Genomic DNA, 27,366 nt, shown 5'->3' on the forward strand with positions numbered 1-27,366 from the left:
ATTCAAACATAATATGGAGCTTTTCTTTCTCTTCTCTTCCCAAACAACTCAGCCCTAAAGCCATCAGGTGGGGCAGAGCAAAGCCAGGGTTTTGAGCTGAGGCCGGGGGAAGCTGGGTGGCCCACAGGCTGTTAGAGCTCAAGTGAGATGGAGAGGACATTCGTACCAGCAAAGAGAACACTAATGTGAAAGGTCAAGTAACCTCTCCAGGCTTCAGTTCACATGGAATCTGCTGAATCATCATTACCCAAGGGACCAGAATGACAGTGGTTCCAGTGGGCATGTCCACAGACCCTGAACATCCAGTGATTACATACAGAGTTTTGACTCTTTGGTCGCAGCCTCCGAAGATGCATACTGTGTAACTATTTGGAAGTTAGCTGAGGCACAAACTGGAGTCATGTCACCGCAGGACAGGGGTACGGGGTGAATCATTTATCTGATCTGTGGCCTTGGTCAGTCATCTGACACAACATCATACCCTCTTGACCAGTCACCTTTCACCAATAATCAGAACGAGGGAATTGAGAAAGACGTGGTATTAAGCAAGCAGTCATTCTGTGACCTTCAGTCCCACTGAGGCGGCTGCAGAAATGCTCGTCACCAGCCTTTTACCATCTGACACTGACAGCGACTCAGATGTGAGGGACTGTGTGCTCCATCCAGCACTCCTGCGGGGAAGACACTGAACAGTGTTCAAGAAGTGTCTGTCTCTACTCTTTGGAACCTCATTTGAGCTACTTCTCTGTGACAAACAGTAAGTGAGTGAGTGGTATTAGAGGTCACAGCAGGTAGATGACCCGGGTAAGCCTCACAGAGAGGACGTGAACAATGAGTACACTTTAACTCAACAGTCTTTTCTTTGTTAACTTACAACAACAGTTTATTATTTCTCTCAAATCTGTGGTTGCCTGATGGATTTTCTGCATCACCTGGCTTTGGCTGGAACGTTCAGGAGCTACAGGTTCAGCCAGCTCTACAGGCCTTCAGCCCTGACCCTGTGCGGGCTTCCTGTCTCCACGAGGCCTTTGGACCTCCTTAAGGTGCGGTACCTGGGTTCTCAGACGGAATATTCCAGGAGACAGGAAACAGAACCAATCAACTACTCAGCAATCTTTATCTTACCAAATAAGGGCATGAGAAGCTTCTGAAGAAATTCTTATTTCACCTTTTTTTTTTCTTTTTCCTTTTCCTTTGGCGTAAATCCAGTTGTAAGAACATGAAATACATCAAATAACTGATAAATATTTTCTGAGATCCTAACACGTGCTAGGAGCTGTGAGATTCAAAAAGAGATGTTGTTGTAGCTCTTGAGAAACTTAGAACAAAGCCCTCTGACAGCGCCAGCCGCTTGGTCTCAGGCAGCTGACAGCAGTGGCAGTTTTAATACGGTTATATATGTGTTCTTCAGACCTGAGAGTCTGAGAACTACTTTCACAACAATAGGAAGCAGACACTCTGAGCTCCAAAAAAATTAAAGTTTTGTTTTTCTTAAAATGTCAGCAGATGATGATTAAGTAGTTGACGAATACAATGAGCAGAACACCAATGTGTTTTAAAGTCAGATCTTGCCTGTGCTCATAGTGCTGCCAGACGGGGTGGGGGGCGGGGGCGTTGCAAGAAAGTATCTGGGGAGGAGGGGAAAAGGACAGCCCCCAAAACCGATAAAGAAACAGAAGGCATAAGAGAATAATGAGGCAGTAAAGAATCACAAAAGTACAAAAACTCTGCTCACTTCTTCCTTACAGCTTCTCAGTACTCTTGGCAAAGATGAGGGAGCTCAAGGCCCCACTGTGACCGACATGCAGGGAAAAGACAAGAGCGCCCCAATCGCTGATTAGCAGGGAGAACTGATTCTACCCAGAGGAGCTGAACGCCACCTGAAGCATGTCAAACTGTTAGCCTGAAACCAAACTCTGCCCTGGGTGCAGCCTCTGCTTCCACCTGGGTAGCAAGAAGCTGCTGATGGAAACAGCCTGCTGGACTCTTTTGGACAACATATGTCTCTTCTGCAAGAAATCTCCTTTAAAAAGAAAATCTGAATGAAGAACAGCATCAAAAGAGCTGTGATGTTTTCAAAACATGTCCGTAAATTCTTTGACACTGCTCCCACCAACAGGGGACGTCTAATTCCTCTCCCCTTGGACATGGGCTATCTGAGTGGCTTGCTTTCAATGAACAGAATGAGGTGGGAGTGATACTGTGGGAATTCCAAGGCCAGGTCACAAAAAACTATAGTTTTTGAGATCCTGCTTCTGGAAGCCAGCCACCATGCCGTGAGGAAGCACAGGCCTCGCGAAGAAGCAACACGTAGGTGTTTTTGCCCAACAGCCCCAGCTGAGATCTAACCAATAGCCAACATCAACTGCTAGACATGTGAGAAAGCCTTTGAGATGCCTCCAGTCCCAGCCACCACCTCATGGCCAATGCATAAGAACCCTGATTAGCTGAAGAACTGCCTAGCTGAGCCCAGTTAGTCCACAAAACCATGAGAGAAAACAATAATAAAGAACTGTTGTCCTTTTGTACCACTAAGTTTGGGATGACTTGTTACACAGCAGTAACTGGAACAAGAGCTCCCAATTAATTTGTCCTTTACAGTGATTGTCTAAAGGTCTTCTTATCTTCCAGAAAAAAATAGTTCTGCTTATGCTAGGATGAGGGATTGGGAACACAAGGGCTGCCATTGACCAGACTGCCACATAGGACCAAAATGGACACAGGTGTCATGGACTCTTTAGGCCTCACAGCTGCTGGGCTCACTTCCTGGATGTGAAAAGGAGAGTAATAGTCTCAGTAAGAAATCTCCACGGCAGCTGATGCTCAGTGGCCACGAGCATCCTGTGCTGGGCACTGAAAGAACACGAGCAGCAGACGCTCTCAGCACAGTCCCTACCCTGCTGCTCTAGAAGTCCTCCGACTAAAAAAGGTCCCTCTGCTGCCACACCAGCTGAAGATGTTGACTTCTAACTCTTTACCTGCATCTACCTGTAATTATAATTTGCAGGGCTTTGAAATCCTGTCCTATTTAATCTCCCCAAATTACTTTAAGTCCCTAATTAGGCAAGCCTAAAATTCAGTTAGGTGAGGCTAATACGCTCCAAAACAGTGCAGAAGAAGCTCTCAAGATCCAAAAAGCAACGGTGAAAGTGAAGCAAGCAAACCCAAAGGGACCTGTAACGAGGGAGGCAGGAGTGGGTGGGAAGTGGCTGTGCAAGCAGCGGCGGGGCCTCCCGACTTGTTTCTGAAGCTATGAACTGGCCCTGCTGCTCAGGAGGCCGACTCCAGCATCCCAGAGAGGCACCTCCCGCCAAATGTTCTCACCACACTCAGAAAGGAACTCGCCACTGAGCTGGCAAGTTACTGCCATGCTCTCCCTTCACTCCTCTCCGGGGCACCATCTCAGAGTAAGCATGACACCCACCCACTGTTGAGCTATCTCATACAAGTAGCCATTATGTCGTGCTTCAGAGAAAGAAAAAAAAAATCCTCTTATTTTAGACAGTATGTGATATGAGACGGCCATAGAGTAGCAAATGTGTCTCGTTTAAAAAGTGTTATTTCAACTAGTTTAGCCTCTGTATCCTGGAAGTTTGATAAACTTTTACAAAAATAGCCAGACACAGATGTGGCAAACTCAGGGAGACCAGGTTGCAGCTCTGGTACCAGCTGTGAGCAAGGGGAGGCTGGCAAATGGCTATCTGGGGGTCTCCAGCCCTTTGACAAAGCAGAGAAGAAACCTGACAGGAGAAGAATGGATGGGTGTCCGGGCTGTCATCCTCCCAAATGGGCTGAGCCCTTCTCCAAAGTCACCAGTGACAGCCTTGCTTATTTTCCAGCAATTCGAACAGGAAACAAGTCTCTTCACATATTCACAGACTTCAGAATTCCTAAATTTGCACCAATCACAATATTGTCCTAACAATCTTTAGGTTGCTTCCCCCTGGGACTGAGTCTCCGCTCACATACACTCAGAATAAGACTTATTTTTTTGTGCCAGTACTGTCTTCAAACTATTCTCCCTTCCTTTTCAGACAGCTGAGACCCAATCCAGGCTACACCACCAAGAAACACCAGCAAATTAAATCAGATAAGTCAACAATGGGCAAATCCACATGGGAGGGGCGAAGGGACTCTGTCTACGTGCTCCATGCCCCATCCTGCTTTTGGGAGAAGCTCTCATACTCTGGTCACATTGCAACAGGAGGAACACGTTCTCTCAGTTTGCCCAGGGCAGGGCCCCTTTTACCTTCAGAAGTGTTCTGATTTGGATGATATATTATAGGATCACTTTACCTAAGGGCAAATTTAAACCAAAGAGGTAAATTACACTTTTCTCTATTGACCCTCAGGCCCCTTATCCAAGGGGCTTCTTTTTATCTTTCCACTTGTGCTCGTGACTCCTTCTCCCTGAACTACCTACGTGATTCTACCCTTTTTACACCGGTACAAAGCCCCTTTCTCCTTTAAGCCTCAGCTCAAGCACCACCTCCTTCAGGAAGCCCTCTCAGTATCCCCTAACCTCCACAGATCTCTCCGTCCTTTGAAGTTCTATGGCACCCTCTATGGCCTTAACACTATTTTCAAGCTGTTTTTGTATGCGTAACTACAAAAGTTGTAAACTATTCAAGGGCAAAATCTGCCTGATTACCTCTTTTATCCCCCTTAGATAATCCAGCTCTGTGACAAAGTCCTAATAGCTATTCAATAAATATTTTCTGATTTCCAAACCTGCCTAACCAGCCACTTCAGGACGTGAATGAAGCCTCCAGGGACGTCCCGCTGCTGACTCCTTCTCTCACAGCTCCCATACTTTTCTCTTAAAGTACTTAACACAGGTTGTGATCACATATTGGTTGTATGGTTGTTTGTGTAACGCCAACCTCCTCAGTGTACTGTAGGGGCCAAGAGGACAGGGAGTTTGTGTGTCCTGCTCACAGCTATGTACTTAAGATCCATCCCAGTTCCTGGCAGTGTTCAACGTCTGCTGATTGGACAGATGTCAGATGGATAGACAGACAGAAGGATAAAGGAAGAAAGAAAAAATGATCTCAAAGTGAAGTCTAAAGAAAGCAGGTATAAATTTTAGGGTCTTACCCATTTGAGATACCTGCTTACATTTCTAAAAAGATCACAGGGTGGGATGTCACAAGTTTATTAAAGCCTCCTTCCCTCAGGAAGAGCTAGGTAATGGTTGGGCCTGCAGCCCCACCTGATCTAGGGTTAAGACATGAGTGACCATTACACAGGGATGGTACCATTCTCCCTCCTTGTTATATAAATTGCAAAAGTACAAAAACCGTTGTTTCAAGAAGACAGAGGAAACATAACAGCCCCATTCAAGGGGCTCAAAGGCTTTCCAGGACCAAGCTCCCCAGAGCACTCCACGCACTGCCACAGAACGAGCTCTCCGAGGCACACAGCCTCTGACAGGACAGTCCAACTTAACCAGCCCAGAGTCAGCAACACGAGCTGTCACAGTGCTGACAGTTACAAATTGCTGTGGCAAATGAGGCTGTAGGATCCCGTTGTTCTTGCAGTTAGGTCAGTATATGCTAGGAAATGCTGAGGTAGAGAAATGTAAAGAAAATCAGCGTAATTTTGGAACTTTGGGCAGCCTGATAATTAATTGGAAGGCTTGACGTTTATATAATGCTTTAGAATTTAAAAGCACTCTCATCTTTCAGCTCTCATTTAATCCTTACACATCCCCATGAAGAGTATAAAATATTATCTCTGTTTCACTGCTGGGGAAATTTGGGGATCAGGGAGGAACAACCAGCAAGTAACCAGGATTAAACGCACATGTCCTCTGACCCCATGCTCTTTTCATTGTACTTTGCATCCCTTCCAGTCAGTAACTGCACCTTTTCAATTCTTAGACCAACTGATTTCTTTCTTTCTCAGCATATGGTCATGAAAAGAATGCCAGTTTAGGGGAAATGAATACAATTAACGGGAAATTTAAAACCTCTGAAGGCATTCCCCAAAAGCCTTCTTCTCTCCTCCACCTACACTGGAGGTGTGCTCAGTGGGCAAACAGGAAATGGAGCAGCACCAGGGACCAAAAGGAGAGAGGACGTACAATGAGATAACTTGGAGTCTCTCTAATAAGTGCTGCTGAACGTGGGAAAGCTTCTGGTCACGGACCAGCCCAGATGGAGAAAGCAAATCTTAACAATGACTAGGACTGCACCTCTGATACAAAAAAGGAAAAATCTGAAAGTTCGATACAGGCCACTGGGGAAAATTGTGGCTTTCTAGGATCTAAACTTTGGCCTGATCTTTCTCTGCAACAATGTGTCCCCAAAGTCCACCCGTCCTCCTCTAGTCAAGCAGAACAGCCTCCTGACTTGTTTGTATGCCGGCAACTTCCCCTCCTTTCAGTCCACCTCCCACCCTAGCAACAGTGTAATTTCCAGATGTCATCTCCTCTTGGAATCTTCCTTGGTCCCTCACACTCGAGCCTTTTGGAGATAAGACCTGTCCCTCTTATGTCCCAATAGTACATCCCTGAACTGTGGCATATGTCCCCAGGAACACCATAAACCCCCCAAGGCAGCGGTCCTGGCTGCACACGGTCTAAAGATACACACAGCTGGAGAAATAAAAAGCAACCACATTGGCCCCACTTAAAACTCAAGTGGGTTCTTGATCCTGTCCTTAATCATACCATACTTCTAGAACTCCTTTTGTTTCCTACCTTCCTCAGTTATTTCAGATCTTTTCTCTCCTCAAACCTCCAACTCCTCATCCCGTGCACCCCTTTCTCATCAAACAATCTTACTTCCTACTTCACTGAAAAAAACTGAGGCCATCAGAAGAGAACATCCAGAGAGCATCACACCTACGTGCCTGATTACTCTTCTGCTCTGCCCAGTAGCTATGTGTGGCTACTTAAACTAATTAAGGTTGAAAAGATTAAAAATTCAGTACCTCAGTCATACTAGTCACATTTTAACTACCTAATAGCTACATGTGGCTTGTGGCTCGTCTGTTGGACGGTACAGATATAGAATTCCTACATCACTGCAGAAAGTTCTACTGGACAGTGCTGTACAGAGATGCTCTATCTGTATGTCTACCTGAAATACATCCTTTACCTACTTGTGTGTCTCCTGTCACCTAGGTCAAGGGCATTGCTCCAGTAATTCTTTCCTTTCTCCTACATAATCAGATTTCTACTCTATAAGACAATTTCCATCAATACATAAACATGACTCTTATTTCCCTCTTCTTAAAGAAACAAAAGAGGAACAGTTTAGGGCAATGAAAAAGTTTTGGCAATAGGTAATGGTATTCTCAACACAAAAAGGAAATGATGACATGTGACAAGATAAAGGTGTTAGCTAACGCTACTGCGGTAATCAGATTGTGATATATAACTGTATCAAACCAACAGGTTGGTAACCTTGAACTTACACAATGTTATATGTCAATTATACCGCAATTAAAAAAAAAAAGACAATGGTAATGGGTGCACAACACTGTGCACGTAATTAATGCCACTGAACTGTACACCTAAAATGGTTAAAATGGCAGATTTTATATTACATATATGCTACCATAATAGAAAACATTTTTAAAGGGCAAAAAATCTCTAATTATTACTCCCCTGCACCCACCACCAGCTGTAGCCCTCGTTCTCTGCTTCCCTTTGCAGCAAAACTCTTCAAAAGACCTGCCTAGGTTTGCCGTCCCCAAGCCTTGTCCTGCTGCTTTTGCTTTTACTCTTCTAATCTCTCAAGTCCCTACGACCCACCACTGCACTGCAATTGCTTTTACCAGCTGCCAAATCCAATGGACAGTTGTTATTCTTCATCTTACTTGATTTATCAGTCGATTCTGATCACTCCCTTTTCCTGAGAACATTTTCTTCCCTGTTTCTGAGTCCCAAACCTGCCTCTCAAGACCTGGTCCTCTAACTTCTGGTTTCGGCCTGACATCCTGGGTCCTGGGCTCTGCCCCCCAGGTCACCATGGACCTCCTTAACTTCAAACTGTCTGTTTACCTGGGCCTCTGCCCACAGAAAACCTGACCCCTCCAGCCTCCCCTGCTCCTTACTCCTTTACCTGGACATCCTGACTCCCCGCTTGCCATGAATTCTGAGGCCTCTCTGAAGCACCAGCCAAGCCCTGATCTATTTGGTCTCTCTGTTTAAGATCTAATAAGGCCTGGCCCAGTCTCTGACTGGGGATCAGAGAGGAACAACCAGCAAGTAACCTGGATTAAACGCACATGTCTTCTGACCCCATGCTCTTTTCATTATACTTTGCATCCCTGCCAGTAACTGCACCTTTTCAATTCTTAGGACCAACTGATTTCTTTCTTTCTTGAGCCCCAAAATAATGGATATGAACTTCTAGTTCCTTAAAATATACAGCCAATCTTCCTAACAGTGTTAGAAAACTCTTCAGTTAAGAAAGCTGAACTTGGTTGCCAAAAATAATCAATGTCAAACATTTATTTGTGTTCTCTTCAGTGAACACGTCTCTTTAGATTTTTTTTTATTTGGTTGATACCAGAATATACTTTGCATTCTGGTGCCTAGAAAAGGAGAGCACTCTTAGATTTCTCAGGAAACTGGACAAGAATAGAAGATGTTTGGGCCCAGATAAAAATAAAATAAGATGGCTACTAGAGTTAGCCCAGGACCAGAGTTATTCAATCCCAGATTCCAACTTTCACCCTTACTAGTCCTAGTACATTTCTTAGGATTAAAGCCACATACCTAGAAGCATCAAGGAATGGTCTGTAGGCCAAGGTGATCCATTCTTCTCTATTGGACGAATATTTCGGCTCCCGGGGTGTCTCTCTCACGGTGTCCAAATCCACTAAATAATGGCATTTACTGAGGTCGATCTGCAAGGGAGAAAGGCCAACTCTTCGTCAGTAATTTCAAAGGTCCTCTCAGGATAAGAAACGTCATCTGTAACCCTAAGAATTCCCAGTGGGTTTTAGAAGCACAGACATCTAAGTCCTCGGACAGTGTTACCTGTGCTCTCTGCACTCAGATGAGAGTGCTGGGTGTTTGGGCTATTATTTAGCCTCCTGGGGGTGGGGCGGGGGGACATGCACCCACCCAGCCAAATATATACGTAAACCATGGGAGTTCTGCCTCTCGTTTGGATACTGAGTCCCTCCAGACTCACAAACACTTTGGAAGCTAACACAGGTCCACAGCCTACTCAGAAACCTTTCTTCTGCCGCTCACTACTGCTCCCTTCTAATCTATTGTCTTTTATTACAGAGATTGAAGGGCATGACCAAACACAAACGCTAACGTGTGAGTAGCTCTGTCTCTGCTGCTGACCGAGAGCCAGGGAGGTTACCCCGCATCTCACAAGTGGTACAGAAACATCATGCATACCGTCTCCTTCAAGAATTCAACAGAACTGACAGAGACCCAGGGACTGCCCTTGCAGCAAAAGATCAGTCAAATTCACAGCACTGTGAATCAACTATACTTTGATTTTTTAAAAAATCAATAAAATTGAGATATAAAAAGTGGAGACTATCAAAAATATACAGCAGCTATTAGCAAAACTAGAGTCATCTAGTTGCTCACAACATGGATACACCAAAGCACCACCGATACTCATAAGGGATCATTAACAGACTTCATTTAAAACATGTTGGTACTATGCTTCTCACTAAACTGACTCAACAGAACATGCTACAAATCTGTGCGATACTTCCACAGTTACACAGTTCATTTCAAACCATAATTACCTTCTTCTTCTCATCTCGAAACCATCAGAATATTTAATAGTCATGGGGAAATTTTTAGGCCTTTTTAATTTTAAAAAGTTTAAACTTAAAAAAATACAATATACACAAAACAATTTTCATTGCAGCACTGTTTACACTAGCCAAGACATGGAAGCAACCTAAGCGTCCATTTACAGATGAATAGGTAAAGAAGATGGTGTACACACACACACACACACACACACAATGGAATATTACTCGGCTATAAAAAAGAATGAAATGCCATTTGCAGCAACATGGATAGACCTAGAGATGATCATACTAAGTGAAGTAAGTCAGACAGAGAAAGACAAATATTATGTGATATCATTTATATGTGGCGTCTAAAAAATAATACAAGTTGAGTCTACATACAAAACAGGAATAGACTCACAGACATAGAAAACAAACTTATGGTTACCAAAGGGGAAGGGGGCGGAGGGATAAATTACGAGTGTGGGGTTAACAGATACACACCACTGTATATAAAATAGATAAACAACAAGGATTTACTATATAGCACAGGGAACTACATTCAATATCTTGTAATAACCTATAATGGAAAAGAATCTGAAAAAGAATATATATATATAATTGAATCACTTTGCTGTATAACTGAAACTAACACAATATGGTAAATCAACCATAGTTCAATGGAAAAAAAATAAAATACACACATTTCTATGAGGTTATAAATAAAACCCCGAAGATAGAAAACATCACTGTTATATTGTGATTTATAATAAATATATTTTTTGGTCTTCTTCTATGGCTTCTGGCTCAGTGCTCCCAAAACCCTTGTCATTTCCTAAGCACTAAGAGCAACGGGAACATCTTTTGTTATAACACTTGGTCTCTTGTCCTCAGTTCCTGAAATCCCTTCAAAGCCATAAAGGTGAAAGGATTGTCTTGTTAACAAGCCCCTTTCAACCACAACTGAGCTATGTTAATGATGCGACTTTTGGATATCCCCTGAAGATGGGCGGAGGGGGTGCTGGTCACCATAGGAACTAACCATGTGATTAGAAGGTTGGAACTTTCAGTCACACATCACCCTCGCCACTGCTGTGGAGGGGAGAAGCTGGAGGCTGAGTTCAGTCAGCGATGGCCGTGATTGGCGCCCATGTGTGTGCGCGCGCGTGTGTGTAATGAAGAATCCACAAATCCCCAGACGGTCAGGTCCAGAGACGTCCTGGCTGGGGGATGTGTGGAGATTCGGGACGAGCGCTGCACCTGGAGGGGGCACGGAGACCCCCACTCTCTCCTCATACCTTGTCCTGTGCGTCTCTTCTGCCTGCTGTTCCTCGGTTATATTCTTTTTATGATAAACTGGTAATCTAGTACGGAAAATGTTCGCTCTGAGTTCTGCGAGCTGCTCTGGCAAATTAATCAAACCCAAGGAGAGGGCTGTGGGAACCTCTGATTTCTCCCCAGCCAGTAAGAAACGGGGAACCACCTGGGCTTGAAACTGGTATCTGAAATGGGCAGGAGAAGGGGGCAGTCTGGTAGGACGGAGCCCTCAACCTGCGGAATCTAACGTTACCTATGAGCAATGTCAGGACTGTGTTGAACTGTAGGACACCCAGATGGCATCTGAGAATTGTTTTTACTGTGGGGAACCCCCACCCCCACAATTAGAAATCAGGTCTCAAGAATCCTCTCAATTATTAATGTAGTCAGTTAAAAATAAACTCAAGAGAAGGAAACATTTTTTTCAGTGTTTTTTAACATGCAACTATGTTACATATACTATTTTTTTTGTTTTGGTTTGGGTTTTTTTTTTTTGAGGAGGGGCAGGTAATTAGGTTTTATTTATTGATGGAGGTACTGGGGATTGAACTCAGGACCTTGTGCATGCTAAGCATGCACTCCACCACTGAGCTATACCCTCTCCCTACTACACATACTATTTTTAAAATCATTGTATTAAGGTATATATGAGATTATTAACTCCTATTTTATAAATGAGGAAGCCAAGACTTACAAAATTATATAACTTCATTTTTTCAAGATCTATATTAAGCCCTTACAGTGTACTAGGCATTAATAAGTTAGAGCTAATGATACAGAACTAAATAAATAAGATGCAGTTCTTGCCCTAAAAGGATTTACAGTTCTAACCAAAATCATGTGAGTTTACAGTAGAGCCATATTTGGACCCAGGTCAGTGTGATTTCAAAAGCCATACATCAAGACTGCCAAAAATGACTGAATCAGCAGCAAAATGCTCTCAGGAGCCCATCTAAATGTCTCTTAAAAATTAAAACCAAAAAAGAGTTGTCCTAGAATGCCAAGTTTCAGCTAAGATAAAGATGATTTGAAACATGAATAGATCTACAGCAGATCTCATCTTTAACAATGAAGGGTTGAAAGCTTTTCCTTAAAAATCAGGACTAAGCCAAGGCTGCGGTTACCACGACTGTCTGCAGCCCTGTACTGGACGGCCTAGTCAGCAGGGTAAGGCAACAGAAACAAGCGGCAGGAGAAATGGAAAGAAACAAAACTCATTTATTCTTTACAATGATATGACTGGTATGTATAAAATCCAAAAGAATCAAAAGATAAATTTTTGGAATTAAGAGAGCTTATCAAACTTTAGGCCTACAGAATATAAAATCAACATCATATATTCCTTTATAATAGCAGTAAACAGCACATTAGATTGTTGGATTTGAAAATGTGTGCTTTGGGATAAATCTGGGAAAATGTGCAGAAGTCCTCTATAAACCTTGAAAACATGCTAAGTGAAATAAGTCAGACAAAAAGGCTACATTTTGTGTGATTCCATTTATATGAAATGTCCAGAAGAGGCAAACCCATTAAGACAAAAAGCAGATTAGTGGTTGCTAAGGATTGGGAGATGGACTGCTAAATGGGTATGGGTTTTTTGAGTGGGGAGTGATTGAAACGTTCTGAAATCACATTGTGGTGATGGTTGCATAACAATATAAATGTACTAAAAGCCACTGAAAAAGTTCTGGAGGTAGAGAGTGGCGATGCTTCCACAACAGTGTAAATTTTCTCAGGGCAGCTGAATTGTGTACCTAAAGATGATTCATCCACTGATGGACATTAATTAATTATGATAAGATCCAGCAACTCCATTTCTAAGCATATATCCAACAGAACTGAAAGCAAGGACTCAAAACAGCTATCTGTATCCCAATGTTCACAGTAGCTCTATTCATAATAGACAAAAGGTGGAAAGAACCCAAACGTCCATCAGTGCATGAATGGATAAACAAAATGTTCGTTTAATGGGTGCTGAGTTTCAGTCTGGCATGATGAAAAAGTTCTGGAGATAGAGAGTGGTGACGGTTGTACAACAGTGTGAATGTTCTTAGTACAAGAGAATTGTACATCTAAAGATGGTTAAAATAGTAAATTTGATCATAATTTTTTAAATTGTTGAAATGGTGAATTTTATTTCAAAAAAAATTTTGACAGGCAATAAAGCAGACCTTATTAAATGGAGAGATAAATCTTATTTCCAAGTTAAAGACCCATTATTATTAAGATGCATATCCTAAATAAATTGATGGATAGATTAAATACAGTCTCAATAAAAATCCCAACAGACTTTTTTTGTGCAATTTGACAACACGATTCTAAAACGTTTGTGGAAATGCAGAAGGATGTGGATAGCCAAGACATCTTAGAAAAGAAGAACAATGTGGGGACTTACTATAAAGTAAGAGTAATTAAGACAATGAGGTATTAGGTTAGGAATAGAACACACCATTGCACAGAGTCTGGAACAGGCACATATGGACCCAGATCTATGACAGAAGTGATACCTCACAGCAGTGGGGAGAGGACTGTCTCTTCATTAACTGGTGCTGGGACAACTGGATATCCATTGGGGGAAAAATGAAATTGGACCTCAACCTCACTCTGCACATAAAAATCAACTTCAGACAGATTATAGAACTAAAGTGAAAAGCAAAACTCTTAGAAGATAATATGGAAGACGACTGTCAAGATCTTATGTATGGCAAAAGTATTTTTAGACAAGACACAAAAAGCATTAACTATAAAAGAAATGATGGGTAAATTTGACTACATTAAAATTGGGAATGTCTGTTCATCAAGGATGCCATTAAGAGAGTAAAGAAATGAGCCACAGAATGGGAGAAGATAGACATGACACAGTTAACAGTCAAGTACTCGTATCTAGAATATATAAAGAACACCTGCTAATCAATAAGACAAAGATGGACTATCCAAAAGAAAAATGGGCGAATGACTTGAATAGGTTCTTCATAAGAAGAAATCTAACTGGCCAAAACAAATGAAAACAAGTACTCAACCTCATTAGTAACCAAGGAAATGCAAATCAAAATCACAATGAAAAATTACAATACCAAATGCTGGCCAGAAAGTGGAGCAGCTCTTACACATTGCTGGCAGAAGATTAAGTTCGTAGAGTTTTAGAAAACTATTTGGCAGAATCTACTAAAACTAAACATACGCATTCCCTACGATCCAGCAATTCTACTCCAAGGTATTAGATTGAACCATATGGAATCATCAATATGTGACTGAATCACAAAAATGGTACTTTCACATGGTTCAAGCTAATGTATATCCAACAGAAATGTATGCACCACAGACAAGTTCAAGAACGTTCAAAGTGGCAGTATTTACGGCTGGCCCAGGCATGAAACAACCAATCATCAATAGTAAAATAATAAATAGTGGTATAGTCATACAATGAAATGCTATACCATAATAAAAGAGAACAAACTACAGCTACATTCAACAATGTGTGACTATTACAAACAAAATGTTGAGAAAAAGGCCAAGACATACAAAAACGCAACATGATTCCATGTATATGAAGTTCAAAAATGGGCAAAAATGAACCTTTACGGTTTAGGAATACATATAAAAGTAGTAAATCTAAAAAGAAAAGTAAGGATATTCTTATCATACAAGTCAGGAGATTCCCTCTGAAGGGGAGGTGGGTAGTGATCAAAAGGAACTGCTGGGGGCGCTTCTGGGTGCTGGTAAAGATTTTGTATTTGACCTGGGTGATGGTTACACAGGTGTGTGCTCTATTATTGCTATATTATTAATTTACTGCACATTTATGTTTTGTGCACATTTAGGTTTAGGCTTATACACAATTGAAGATTTGAAAAATGCATGTAAGACCAACTTGGCCATCTCTGGCTTACAGTAAACTCTGTTCTTTCCCAACCTCTAATTCACAGTAATGTTCTCATTCTTTTCCAGCATTATTCATACGTAAAAAAGACTTCAGTCTCACATCTGTCTCTACATATGGGCTGTTCCTCCAGGGGAGAGGAAGCACACTGAGAATTGACGTCAGACCCAATTCCATTCTGCATAACTCTCTAAAAATGATCCTTTGCATAAACACTCCAGGAAGCAGCCTTTTTGGTCTGAACACCCACTCTGTAACTCCCAAGGATTTTAAAACATGAAACAAGTTTTTAAAAGCTTTTGCAAGTGCCATGCCTCTATTCAAACAGAACCAGCAAGGGGCAGAGACACATGGTCTCACACCTAGACCTCCTTTGGTGAGGGAGCTCTGAGTATGACAAATACTTGACCTCAGCCTGGCCAGGTCTGAATAGCTAGATGTGGTGTTGGATACATGGTCTACCAGAGATGTGGGTAGTAACTAATTAACATCCAACCACAGCAGTTAGCTTTAGGCTTCACTCATCACACCATCCACATGCAACTTCCATGTAAGTAAAGGTTTTCGAAAGATACCTAGGCAAAATTATACTAATTTAGAAGCTAATTCACTAAAAAGAGAAATGTAACCTCTTTTCATCCTTTCTGGGAAGCAGCTGCTGAATATTCTTTTTTTCTAGGAAGCAGTTACTGAACAACTAAAACACACAAGGACAAAGGTCTCCGGCAGAAAACAGTTATGTACAAGGGCAGGTTCTCTAGCAGAGAAGAAATAAGATAGTTAGAAAAGAAGGCCTAATAATCAGCAAAATAAAAAGATAACCTATGAAAAGGGAAAAATATTTGAAACATATATCTGAGAAGGAGTTAATACTCAAAGTGTATAGGGAACTCATACAACTCAACAGCAAAAAGCCAAATAATACGATTTAAAATGGGCAAAGAGTGGGGACGGTACAGCTCAAGTGGTAGAGCACATGTTTAGCATACGCAAGGTTCTGGGTTCAATCCCCAGTACCTCCTCTAAAAACAAACAAATAAAAAAATAAACCTAATTACCCTACCCCCGTCCCAATTTTTTCAAGTGGGCAAAGAATCTCAATAGACATTTCTTTCCAAAGAAGATACACAAATGGCCAACAAGTACATGAGAAGGTGCTCAACATCACCAATCATCAGGGAAATGCAAATCAAAACCTCAATGGGATATCTTCTCATACCCTTTAGAATGGCTATTATCAAAAAGACAAGAGACAACAAGTATTGGTGAAGATGTGGAGAAAAGAGAACCCTTGTGCTGTTGGTAGGAATGGAAATTGTTACAGCCATTATGAAAACAGTATGGAGGTTCCTCAAAAAATTAAAAATAGGACTACCGTATGATCCAGAAACCCCACTTTTGGTATGTATCTGAAGAAATTAAACAACTATCTTGAAGCAATGTCTGCATCCCCCCAAGTTCATGGCAGCATTATTCACAATAGCCAAGACATGGAAACAACCTAAGTGTCTGTCAAAGGATGAAATGTGGTATGGCTAGAACACACAAACATGAATATTATTCAGCCACAAAAAAGAATGAAACCCTGCTATTTGTGACAACATAGATGAACCCTGAGGGCATTATATTAACTGAAGTAAGTCAGATAGAAAGACAAATATTGTATGATCTCATTTACATGTGGAATCTGAAAGTGGAACCCAGAAACAAAGTAGAATGGTGGTTACCAGGGGCTGGGAGAGAGGGAGAGATGTTGATCAAGGCACAGATTTCACTTACAGGCGACTTAAGTTTTGGGGATCTAATGTACAGCATGGTGACTACAGTTAACAATACAGTGTTGTATACTTGAAATCACCCAAGAGAAAAGATCTTAAATGTTCTCACCACAAAAATATGGTAACCATGTGAGGTGATGTGTTAACTAACCTTACTGTGGTGATCATTTCACAATATATACATGTATCAAATCACCACATTGTATAACTTAAACTTATACAATGCTATTTGTCAATTATATCTCAATAAAGCTGGAAAAAAATTTTTATTTAAAAAATTAGAAGAGCTCTCAGTCAGAGGCCAAGATTCAGGTCTGGTCTCCACAACAAACTAGCTGGGTGACCCACACTCATTTAAGATTTTTATACCTCAATTTCTTCTTCTGTAAAATGAGGATAATATCACTTACCTCAAAGAGTCATAATGAAGATTAAATGACACAGTCATTTAAATAAAACGTGTAAACAACAAAGGACTACCACTACAAATAGCTGTAACAGTAGAAGGAATCCTTAATTTATTACGTGAAATGTGAGAACTTGACTCATGGAAAAGAATTCATGAACATTACAGCCCATTAAAAATGAATTATTCTTGTTTTCAACCCAGATTGGTATTTATTGTCAATTCAATGTATGCCAAACATATAGGATATAAGGGGTTACAATATTAACTACTCATAATCTTTGATTAGCAATGAATTAGCAGCATCCACTAAATGATATCAAAATGAATCTTTTTTGGGGTCAAAGATACAGAAAACAAACTTATGGTTATGAAAGGAAAGGCAGGGGAAAGGACAAATTAGGAGCATGGGATTATCAGATACAAACAACTATAAATAGATAAGCAACAAGGATTTACTGCAGAGCACAGGGAATTGTACCGAGTATCTTGTAATAACCTATAATGGAATATAATCTCCAAAAAAAAAAAAAAGAAACTGAATCACTATGCTGTCTACCTGAAACTAATACAGTATCAGAAACCAACTATACTTCAATAAAAAAAAACTGGAAAAATAAATCTGAGCATCATCGAAGTCTTTATTAAGTACCTACTTGGTGAATTCTAAACCAGGGTATATAAAATTCCTGTGAGACATGTCTCTGTTATTACAGTTATAATTTAGGTCAGAAAGTAACATAAGCACATATGAAATATAGAAAGTATTATAAGAGTAGAGTTCAGAGAAGAAATCACTGGGGGCTACATTAGTTGAGAAGATTTCCTGGAGAACAAAAGGCAGAAATTAGTGTGGTTTACAGGGCAAACAGGTGGACTGTCTGCTTGTTCCAAGGGGTCTGTGTCAGGAAACAAAGCTAGAGAGGTATTCTGAGGACTCATAATGGAGGACCCAAATTAGGAGAATCTGGATTTTATGCATCAGGAATCTATTCTAGTTTTTTTTAACCAAGGAGTAATATGATTAAAAAAGTGAGTTGCAGTCATATGATATCACTTATGTGTGGAATCTAAAAAAAAAGATACAAATGAACTTATTTACAAAACAGAAATAGATTGACAGACATAGAGAACAAACTTACGGTTACCAAAGGGGTGAAAAGGGGTGGAGGAATAAATTTGGAATTCGGGATTAACAGATACACACTACTGTATATAAAACAGATAAACAACAAGGACCTACTGTACAGCACAGGGAATTACATTCAATATCTTGTAATAACCTATGACGGAAAAGAATCTGAAAAAGAACAGATATATAGATGTATAACTGAATCACTTTGCTGTACACCTTAAATGTTGCAAATCAACTACACTTCAATAAAATTTTTTTCAATTTTAAAATAAATAAAATAAAATTAACAATTCCAAAATTTTAAAAAAGGGTCTCAGAATGAGAGGCTAATGCTGGGGAGGGTGGAGCTAGGAAATGCTAGAGGAAAAGGCTGGAAGTCACTACTGCAGTGTCCCCCTGTGAAGTGATGGCACCTTGACATTGTAGGGCAGAGGGAATGAAGGACGAAGAAAGGGTAGATCTCAGGTCTATTTCAAAGTAAATCAATGACACCAAGACTGCTAATGCAGTGAACTGGGAAAAAGAAGGAGTTGCAGTGAAGAATCAGTTTAGGTGAGACTGAGAGAAGATGGTAACATGTGTTTCATTACCTACTAATGTGGGAAGAGTCCTGGTGAATTCAAGTAACTGAAAGAAGGCCCCTGTGACCAGAACACTGAGTTACAGTTTTCTGTTCCTACTGCCTGGAACACTGTTTCCACCTCATAAATTCCCACACACTCTTCAGATTTCAGCTAAAAATGATTTCCTAGGAAAGACTCCAATGTCCACTTAAACTAGGACAGGACCCTAAATTTCATGCTCTCATAGCCATCAGTATGCCTCCATTAAAACACTGCACAATTATAATTTATGAGTCAATTGGGAAAATGCTGAGTCCCATGGAAGCTGGCGCTGGGTCCATCTCATTTACTTGTGCATTCCCCAAACCTAGCATAATACAAAGCACACAGTAGGTGCTAAGTAAATGTGTATTTAACAAATATACACAAGAGTTCATGGAAAAAATGTGAAAATAAGATGAGGGCGGAAAAGGTGAAAGTGTAGGAAAAGGGAGAGAAGAAAGGAGCAGAGAGGAGCAGACGACCACAGATACAGCGTGGGAGGATGCGTAAAGCACTGGGCAGAGGAAAGTGGAAGACGTAGGGGATGGAAGGAATCACTGTTGTAAGAGGAGAATCAAAGAAGTACACAGTTTTGAAACTCGGGGAGAGTGGATTTCAACAGCCACAGAAAGGCTGTGGAGGAGGCTGAAGACTGAGAAAAAAATAATAAGAAGAATGGGTTCAACAGTTGTACCAAACAATAAATTTATCACAGTTTAGAATGTCGTGTGGGGACAAGGAAAGAGCTAATAGTCTAACCTCCTCTTCTCGGTGACCTTTCCTGCTGTCTATCCAGCAGCCTGAGCCAAGCCCCCACAAGTCCTAAGACAGGAAGGATGTGAACTTGCGTTCACGCATCTATCAGCTGGAAATGACAATGACGCACATAGCTGTAAAAATAGAGATCTCTGGCAAGGGCCAACATGAGGTTCAGAGAACATCAGAGAAAAACCATCTCCATATATAAAACAGATCTTATTTCTCAAATGTCACTGAAAATGCTCTGGGGAACAAACACAGTAAAGAATCCTCTAAGAGTCTAAGGTGACGATGTGAAACATCAGTCGAAATCAACTGTCCCGTAACGTCCAAGGCAAGTGGGAGGACTGAAACTGAAAAAGACTGTGAAGATGCTCTGCCCAGAGCTCAGTAAAATGTGGTCATAACTGAGGCTCTCAAACAGCAACAACGGATGACTTATACTATGAATTTAATACCTAACTTCTAAGCAGTATCCAGGATGTCCTCTTCCTTTCCAAAACATACAATAAATGTTGATTTATTACATGTCCTCATGTCTCCCTGCAGAGCAACTGCAGTGAGGCCCAGGACTCTTTCTAGCTGAGCATTCCAAGCTCTGTGAAAGCAGGGACTGAGCCATCCTGATCACCACTGTATCCCTGAAGCCTGCTACAGTACCTGGCATACAGCAAGCAGTCAAAGAGTATTTGCTCAAGGCAAGAGCAGTCATCACACCTGCAATGGGATGCTGGCCAACTTCAAACCACTGAAACTAAGACCAGCTATTCGTAAGTGCCAAGCATTTCTTCTCTTAGCGTCTAAGCCCCAGGAGGACAATCTATTTCCTCTAAAATATCATACAATAAAGAGCACATCACACTGCAATAAGTCTACTGAAAAAAAAAATTCTATCAAAATGAGCTGAGACTCCAGTAGACTGGCTACTAATTATGAGTAAGGCTAGACAATTCATCATAACAAGATTTGACTTACCTGGACATTTTATAGAATAAAAACAAAAAATAAAGTATGGGAGTTGCATAGAAAAATCAATTTAAACAATTATTCCGGGATCCCACTGCTGCATACAGAATATACAACTCCCTTCAGATTTATGAGTGTTCTCCAGCTTTAGGGAAGAGGATTAGAGAACACAAAGGCACAGAAAATGAATGGAAGATTCAGATTTAAGAGCAAACCAAAGCTCCACATGGATGTTCCCTGCTTATTCTCAATTCACAGACAAGATATTAGAGACAATTAAGACCAACTCTGCAAGCTGGCAGAACTTCCTCCATGTAAAGAATTTCTCTGAGAAGATTTCTTTTGACTCCATTTTAGCCACAACATTTCAGTATATATAAAATACAAACATAAAAAGAAGTCCTATTGTGTGTGTGTGTGTGTATCCCACTATATTTAAATGTGAATTACATCGGCAAGGAATCATAAAACAAACAAGTGTTTGAAACAGTCGACTCTCTGAAATGACACCAACAGAAAAGCAGAGTAATGCTCCGAACCCCTTGCCCCCAACTAAGTGCTCATCTTATTTCAACCCAGCTAATGTTACGTTTGCATCAGGAAACGGGACCTCTGAATATTCTGCCTCTAGCTGCAGCTCTATGATTTATGGAAGTCCTAAACCCTGCCCCAGAGGTTTTACCATCTCTTCAGAGGGTTTAGGTTGCAAATCACTAAAATGCTTCTCAATTCTAAGAAAAGACCACTGTAAAGAAAATAATTTCATTACAACTGTAAACATACTCGACGTTGCTGATTTTACTCTTCTCAAACTACTCCTGCTCATTGTTAGATGTATTTTCACATTGAAAGACATCCCTGTACTGGAGGTAACAGACACACAGGATCTGCTTTTTGTATTGCCAAGGCATGAGCAATCAGGAACTCGGTCTAACTTCTAGCACTAAACACAGTTGAAGATACGTATTTGCCAGGAATGGCAAAGGTAAAATAAGGTCATTCAGTTCTCTGAATTTGCCAATGTCAAGGAGCTACTTAATTAGTTAAGACAGTATCACAATTATTCTGAAATTAAGTTGTGTAAAGGGTTGGGGAAATTTTGTGAGCTTCTGTGCTTTAAAAAAATGTTAAATTTTTACAGAGCTTCTTCAATTCCAAGGGCTTTACCAATGTACATGGACGTGAATACCCAGGAGAGAATGGTATTCCATCTTCTTGCAATATGCCAAGCTTGGTGTGCCCTGTGTGAATACCCAGGAGAGCGAACACCCACTGAGTGGTAATGCCACTCAGCGAAGCCCAGTGTACACACCTCTCAGTTCTCAACAACATATCTCAATACAAATCTACTACTTTGTACAAAATGCGTATTTAGAAAACTGAGAAACCATGAGAAATTGTTTAATTTCTTCTGTTTTGCAACAGCAAATTCAGGGTTTCTTTCGTAAATTTGATTTTTTAAAATATCAGTTTATATAAAGTATTTTAAGAATACATTCATAATATAGAATGAAATTCACTGGGGTTTTTTTTTATGACTAAAGTCACTGTCACTACCATCTTTAAGAGTATTAAGTACCAAATTAAGAAACAAAAGAAAAACAAATCACACAACTTTTAGAGAACTTCTACTTGAGTCATAGGTACAAAAAGACAGACAACATTTCTGTCAAAAATTTCAATTTTCTTTTTAAGGTTCTTATGTTGTCATTACAAGTTAAAAGAGGACCAGAGGAAGACAGACATATAGATAGATGCCTGCCCTTCAGAAGCTCACTAGCTAAGACGGACAATACTGGATGAATAAACTTTAAATGGCGTTCAGCCAATAGAATAAAGCAATCATGCCAAAGTAGAAATACAAAGTAACAGAAAATTAATTTTTAATCACCTGTACTTGGCAAAACATTCGCACAAAATTTTTCTATTATAATTTTCTCTGCTTAATCAGTCGACTGACATTATCATCAGCTCCTGGTATATATTCTGCAGTCCAAGAAAAGGAAATTACTTTTTAAACTCAAATCTTTCACGGTTGTTTTCATCACCCACTCAAAAAGGTGTAAATTCAGCAAATGAAGCTCTGCCCAGGTTAACATCTGCATCAACCTATGAAATTACATCACTTGTTCCCTACTTGAATGTTGGGAAAAGCTAGGTAGGGTAAATGGACTGGGGAATGTGACCAATTTTCTGGTGATTCCGATGTTAAGTTCCAATGGGTAACTTTGTTAGTTTATTGAAACTCTGTGAATTCCCCAAATATTCTCATATTGAAGTATTAATAGCAAAATATATTTAGGAGTAGGGTTTAATTATGTACTATTTTTTCTAATAACAGATAATTGAGGGATGGTTATAAATAGATTTTTTTAAAGATTAAGTAGATTTTTTTCAAAGGGAAATGGATAGTGTATAATTAACAGGCGATTGGACAGGGCAAGTAACCATGGTAAAATTGTGTCACAATAACAAAATAAAAACAAATATCATTTGTTCTTCTTTGCTCGGTCTGCAAGAACTCCTGTAGAAAGTAAGATTTGTAGTCTGAAAAGTGGTTTGGCAGACTAGTCGGAGGGAAGGTAGCAGAAAAGAATGGCATTACAGGAATAGCAAGCCTCCTTTGTAAACACTCACAGGAGTAAGTAAGCCAGACACACAGGCCGGGTGGAAGAGGCTAAGTTATGTGAGGCAGGATGTGGCTCCCAGGCTTTGAATTAGAGTTTCTGTAAATGACCCTGATTGGAGAGTTTAGAAGCATCTATGTGGAAACAGACCTAACACAGCTAAGAGAAAGGCATTCCATCTTCCTGCAAGATACCAAACTTGATAGGGGACCAGCTAAACATAAATTTGCCAAACATTCAGCTCTGCCAACTCACATCAGAAACAAATGACAGAAGAAAACGAGACTGTATGTCAAATGACTCTGAGGTCACAGGTAGGATACTGAAGGGTCTCTGAAGCCAAGAGATGGTATTTCCAATTTCTTTCCAAGTTAAATGTTGGGACTTTGCAAGAGAAAGAAAAGGGAAGTGAACAGCAGAATACAAACAATGGGGCCGAATCGTAGGACTGCTTTTTTGAATTATGGCTTATAGACGAGTAAGTTCTTGGCGAGGGTCAGAATGCATTTCACCAAGAACAGAGTGAATGTGCTCAGAAAAAACTTCCAACTAAATGAAGAAATTTTTAAACTAAAATCTGAAGGAGGAAAAAACCACTCAGAGGAGATCATAAAATCAGATACTCTATGCCAAAAGATGCAATATTTAAAATAAAAAAAAAAACACACACAGAAGGAAGAACTAAAATTTCAGGAGAAAACAGACAAGGGGGTTAGAGATAAAAACCTATGGCCTCAAATATCAATGAAGCATTTAATCTAATATGTTAAAAGAAGCTGACAAATGAAAACCAAGAGCAGGTACTTTTCCATATTCCTCCTGCTGAGTCCAGCTGAAAAACCTGGACATTGTGCGTGAAACAAACATAAGACAGCTCCAAAGTGTAGAGGAAGGCAGGCAGACGGGCTAGGAACCTCAGGACCCCAGGAACAGTATTTTTAGACAGTAACTACTCGACTCCAATGCTGACCATTAATTTTATGTGTCAAATTGGCTAGCCTACAATATCTAGGTATCTGGCCAAACATCAGACTAGATGCTGCCATGAGGGAATTTTTAAGATGAGATTAACATTTAGATCAGAGGACTTTGAGAAAAGCAGATTACCCTTCATGCGGATGGGCTGCATCTCATCAGTTGAAGACCTTAAAAGAAAAAGAATTCTCTCATTCCCCCTAGAAGAATTCTTGCCTCCAGACTGCCTTTGGACTTGAGCTGCAACATCAATTCTTCCCCGGGTTTTCAGTCTGCCAATCAACCTGCAGATTTCAGACTTGCCAGCCCCCACAATTACGAGTCAATTCCTTAAAGAAGTTAAATCAATTCCTCCCTAAAACACACACACACACACACACACACACGCATGCATACATGTACACACATTCTATTGGTCTGCTTCTCTTATGAACCAAACGTTCCTGCCAAGAAACTGTCATTCCACCCCTACCTCTGATAGTACACGTCCAGTGGAAAGCCTGGACTTCCACCTTTGTCAGACCGTAACAGGGACTCCCCACTCCTCCTGGCCTGACCTTCTGGGTGGTGTCAGACAAGACCACATAGGGAGCCAGGACATCCAACCCTGCTAGGGAGTAACAAGCCTTCCCTCACCCCACTACCCCCTGGTGGCGTCAGTGGAAACACTCAGGGAGCCTGGACTTCCACTGTACCTGGCAGTAATGAGGCACCCCTTCTCTTACATGCTGAGGTGGCGTCAGAGAGGGTGTAGTGGAGAGTCAGGACTTTCACTACTGTCCAACAGTGATGAGGCCACCCTCCACCCCATGGCATCAGTGGAGGCTACGTGGAGAACAGTGATAAGGCTCCCCTGCCCTTCTCAGCCACGGTGCTATCAGCAGAGGCCTGGTAGAGAGCGTGAACTCTCGCTGCCACTCAACAGTAACAAACACCCCTGTCCAGCCTCAGGTATCAATGGAGGCCAAGTGGGGAACTTGGACTTCCATCTGCATCCTTTCTCCCATCAGTGTAGGGTCAGAAAAAGTTGACTAAAACAGAAGCCTTAAATGAGATCTCATAATTCCCAAAATGTCCAGGTTTCAATGAAAGAAAGATCTCATGACATGACAAATGACAACAAACAGACGTCAACATAGAGATGACAGAGATGTTAAAATTATCTAACAAAGATTTTACAGCCGCGTGATAAAAACACTCCAATGAACAATCACAAACATGCTTGAAACAAGAGAACAGAAAGTCACGGCAGAGAAATAGAGGAAGTAAAAGGAACCAAATGAAAATTTTAGAAATAAAAAGGACAAGAACTGAAATGAAAGGCTCAGTACACGTCCTAAACAGCAGAACAGAGGAATCAGAGGGAAGAATCGGTGAACTGGAAAACAGAATAATAAAATTATATAATCTGAATAATAGAAAGAAAAAGGGCTGGGGAGGAGGGGGAAGAAGAGAGCCTCAAAAGCCTATGAAACTGTAACAAAAGAGCTAACACTCACGTCATTGAGTCCCAGAAGGAGACGAGAAAGAGGGCAGGGCTGAAAAAGTACTAAAAGAAATAATGACTGAGAGCTTCTTAAATTTGTCAAGAGATTTAAACTTACAGAATCAAGAACCTGAGTGAATCCCAAACAGACTAAACTCAAAGAAAATTCATGCCAAGACACATCATAATTCAAATTCTGAAACTAAAAACAAGGAAAAAAGTCTTGCAAGCAGCCAGAGAGAAATGACGCCTTGCCTATAAGGGAAAAACAATTAGGGTGATGGCTAATTTCTCATCAGAAACCATGGACACCAGAGGATGGCACACAGTATTTTTCAGGTGCTGGAAGAAAAAAAAATGTCAGAATTCCATATCAAGAGGAAATAAATATCGCAAGAACTGAAGGGGGGAACTAAGACATTCCCAGATGAAGGAAAACCAAGAAATTATGTTGCTAGCAGACCTATTCTGAAAGAATGGCTATAGGAATTCTTGACACAGAAAGGAAACAATAATGAAGAAATCATGGAAGATTAGGAGGAAGAAAGAACAGCAGAAAAAAAGAGTAAGGACATGGATAAAAAATTAGATTTTCCTTCTTTTGAGTTTTCTGAATTATGTTTAGAGGTTGAAGCAAAAATTACAGCACGTTCTGACATGATTCTCAACATCATGTAGAGGAAATATTTGATAATTAAATTATAAACAGGGGAGGGTAGAAAAATGTAAAGGAAGGTAAGATTTCTACAGATCACCTGAACTGGTACAGCCAATCTAGAAAAGTTTGGCAGTTTCTTAAAAAACTAAACATACACCTACCACAAGATCCAGCAATCACATTCCTGGGCATTTATCCCAGAGAAATTAAAATGAATATCCACACAGAAACCTGTACACAAAGATTTGTAACAGCTTTATTTGTAGGAGCCAAAAACTGGAAACAACCAAAACGTCTTCCAGTAGGTAAATGTTTAAACAAACTGTATGTATCTGTATCATTGAGCTCAGAAATAAAGAGGGACAAACTACTGATAGAATTTGGATGGATCTCAAGGGCATTATGCTGAGGGGGCGGGGAATGACAATTTCAAAGGTAAAACACTAAGTAATTCTATTTATAGAAAATTCTCAAAATAATAAAATTACAGAGATGGAGAACAAATGAGCAGTTGCCAAGGGTTAAGGATGGTGAAGGTGGGGTGCAACTATAAAGGATTAGTACAAAAAACATCTTTGTGGTGATGGAGTAGTTCTGTATCAACCTTGACTGCAGTGGTGGTTGTATGAATCGATACATGAGATAAAATGACACAGAACTATACTCATGTCAATTTTCTAGTTTTGGAATTATACCATATATACATTGAGGGAAACTGGATGAAGGGTATATGTACCCTTCTCTGTACTGTTTGTAATTCCCTGTGAATCTGGAATTATTTCAAAATAAAAAAGTTTTTTTTAATGAAAAAAAAAGCAGTAAGGAGCTGCAGATCTGGGGGAATGGTATATGTGACTGAACTGGTTAACTTGTGTCTGTAATAGAAGGGTGTATCTGTCTCAAAATAAACTCAAAAAACATAAACTGAACAGCAGAAACTTCTATGAAACCCCATGAAAATCATTTAACATGGAAAGGACCAAACATGTTGGTAAGACTTGAAGGAGAAATGAGAGAGACAACATTGATCAAAAGGAGATATCAACCTCGC

The 27,366-nt window shown here is 40.5% G+C and overlaps 1 protein-coding gene and 1 long non-coding RNA gene across 8 annotated transcripts in view; one reads left to right on the forward strand and one right to left on the reverse strand.

Annotated features, from left to right (window-relative positions):
• The window catches only part of ALG9 (ALG9 alpha-1,2-mannosyltransferase), a 78,953-nt gene that overhangs the window by 10,419 nt on the left and 41,168 nt on the right, over positions 1–27,366 (reverse strand). For all 4 annotated transcript variants that reach the window (XR_010378897.1, XR_010378898.1, XM_064482033.1 and 1 more), the window contains exon 14: positions 8,732–8,862. Coding sequence is in view for 2 of the 4 variants with exons in the window: in XM_064482033.1 (XP_064338103.1) it covers positions 8,732–8,862 (131 nt within the window). In the remaining 2 variants the exon portion in view is untranslated. The remainder of the gene's footprint in view (positions 1–8,731; positions 8,863–27,366) is intronic.
• On the forward strand, positions 387–9,510 carry LOC116150229 (uncharacterized). 4 transcript variants are annotated; one of them, XR_004133943.2, is made up of 5 exons: positions 387–757; positions 883–1,043; positions 1,749–3,407; positions 4,035–5,076; positions 9,251–9,510. It is a non-coding gene; the product is annotated as an uncharacterized LOC116150229 (long non-coding RNA). The 4 variants fall into 4 exon arrangements; XR_010378900.1 differs by having other exon boundaries at positions 956–1,043; XR_010378901.1 differs by lacking the exon at positions 387–757 and having other exon boundaries at positions 766–1,043; positions 4,035–4,321; positions 4,892–5,076.

The sequence above is a fragment of the Camelus dromedarius genome, chromosome 34 (genome assembly GCF_036321535.1).
Source record: "Camelus dromedarius isolate mCamDro1 chromosome 34, mCamDro1.pat, whole genome shotgun sequence".
NCBI lineage: Eukaryota > Metazoa > Chordata > Mammalia > Artiodactyla > Camelidae > Camelus > Camelus dromedarius.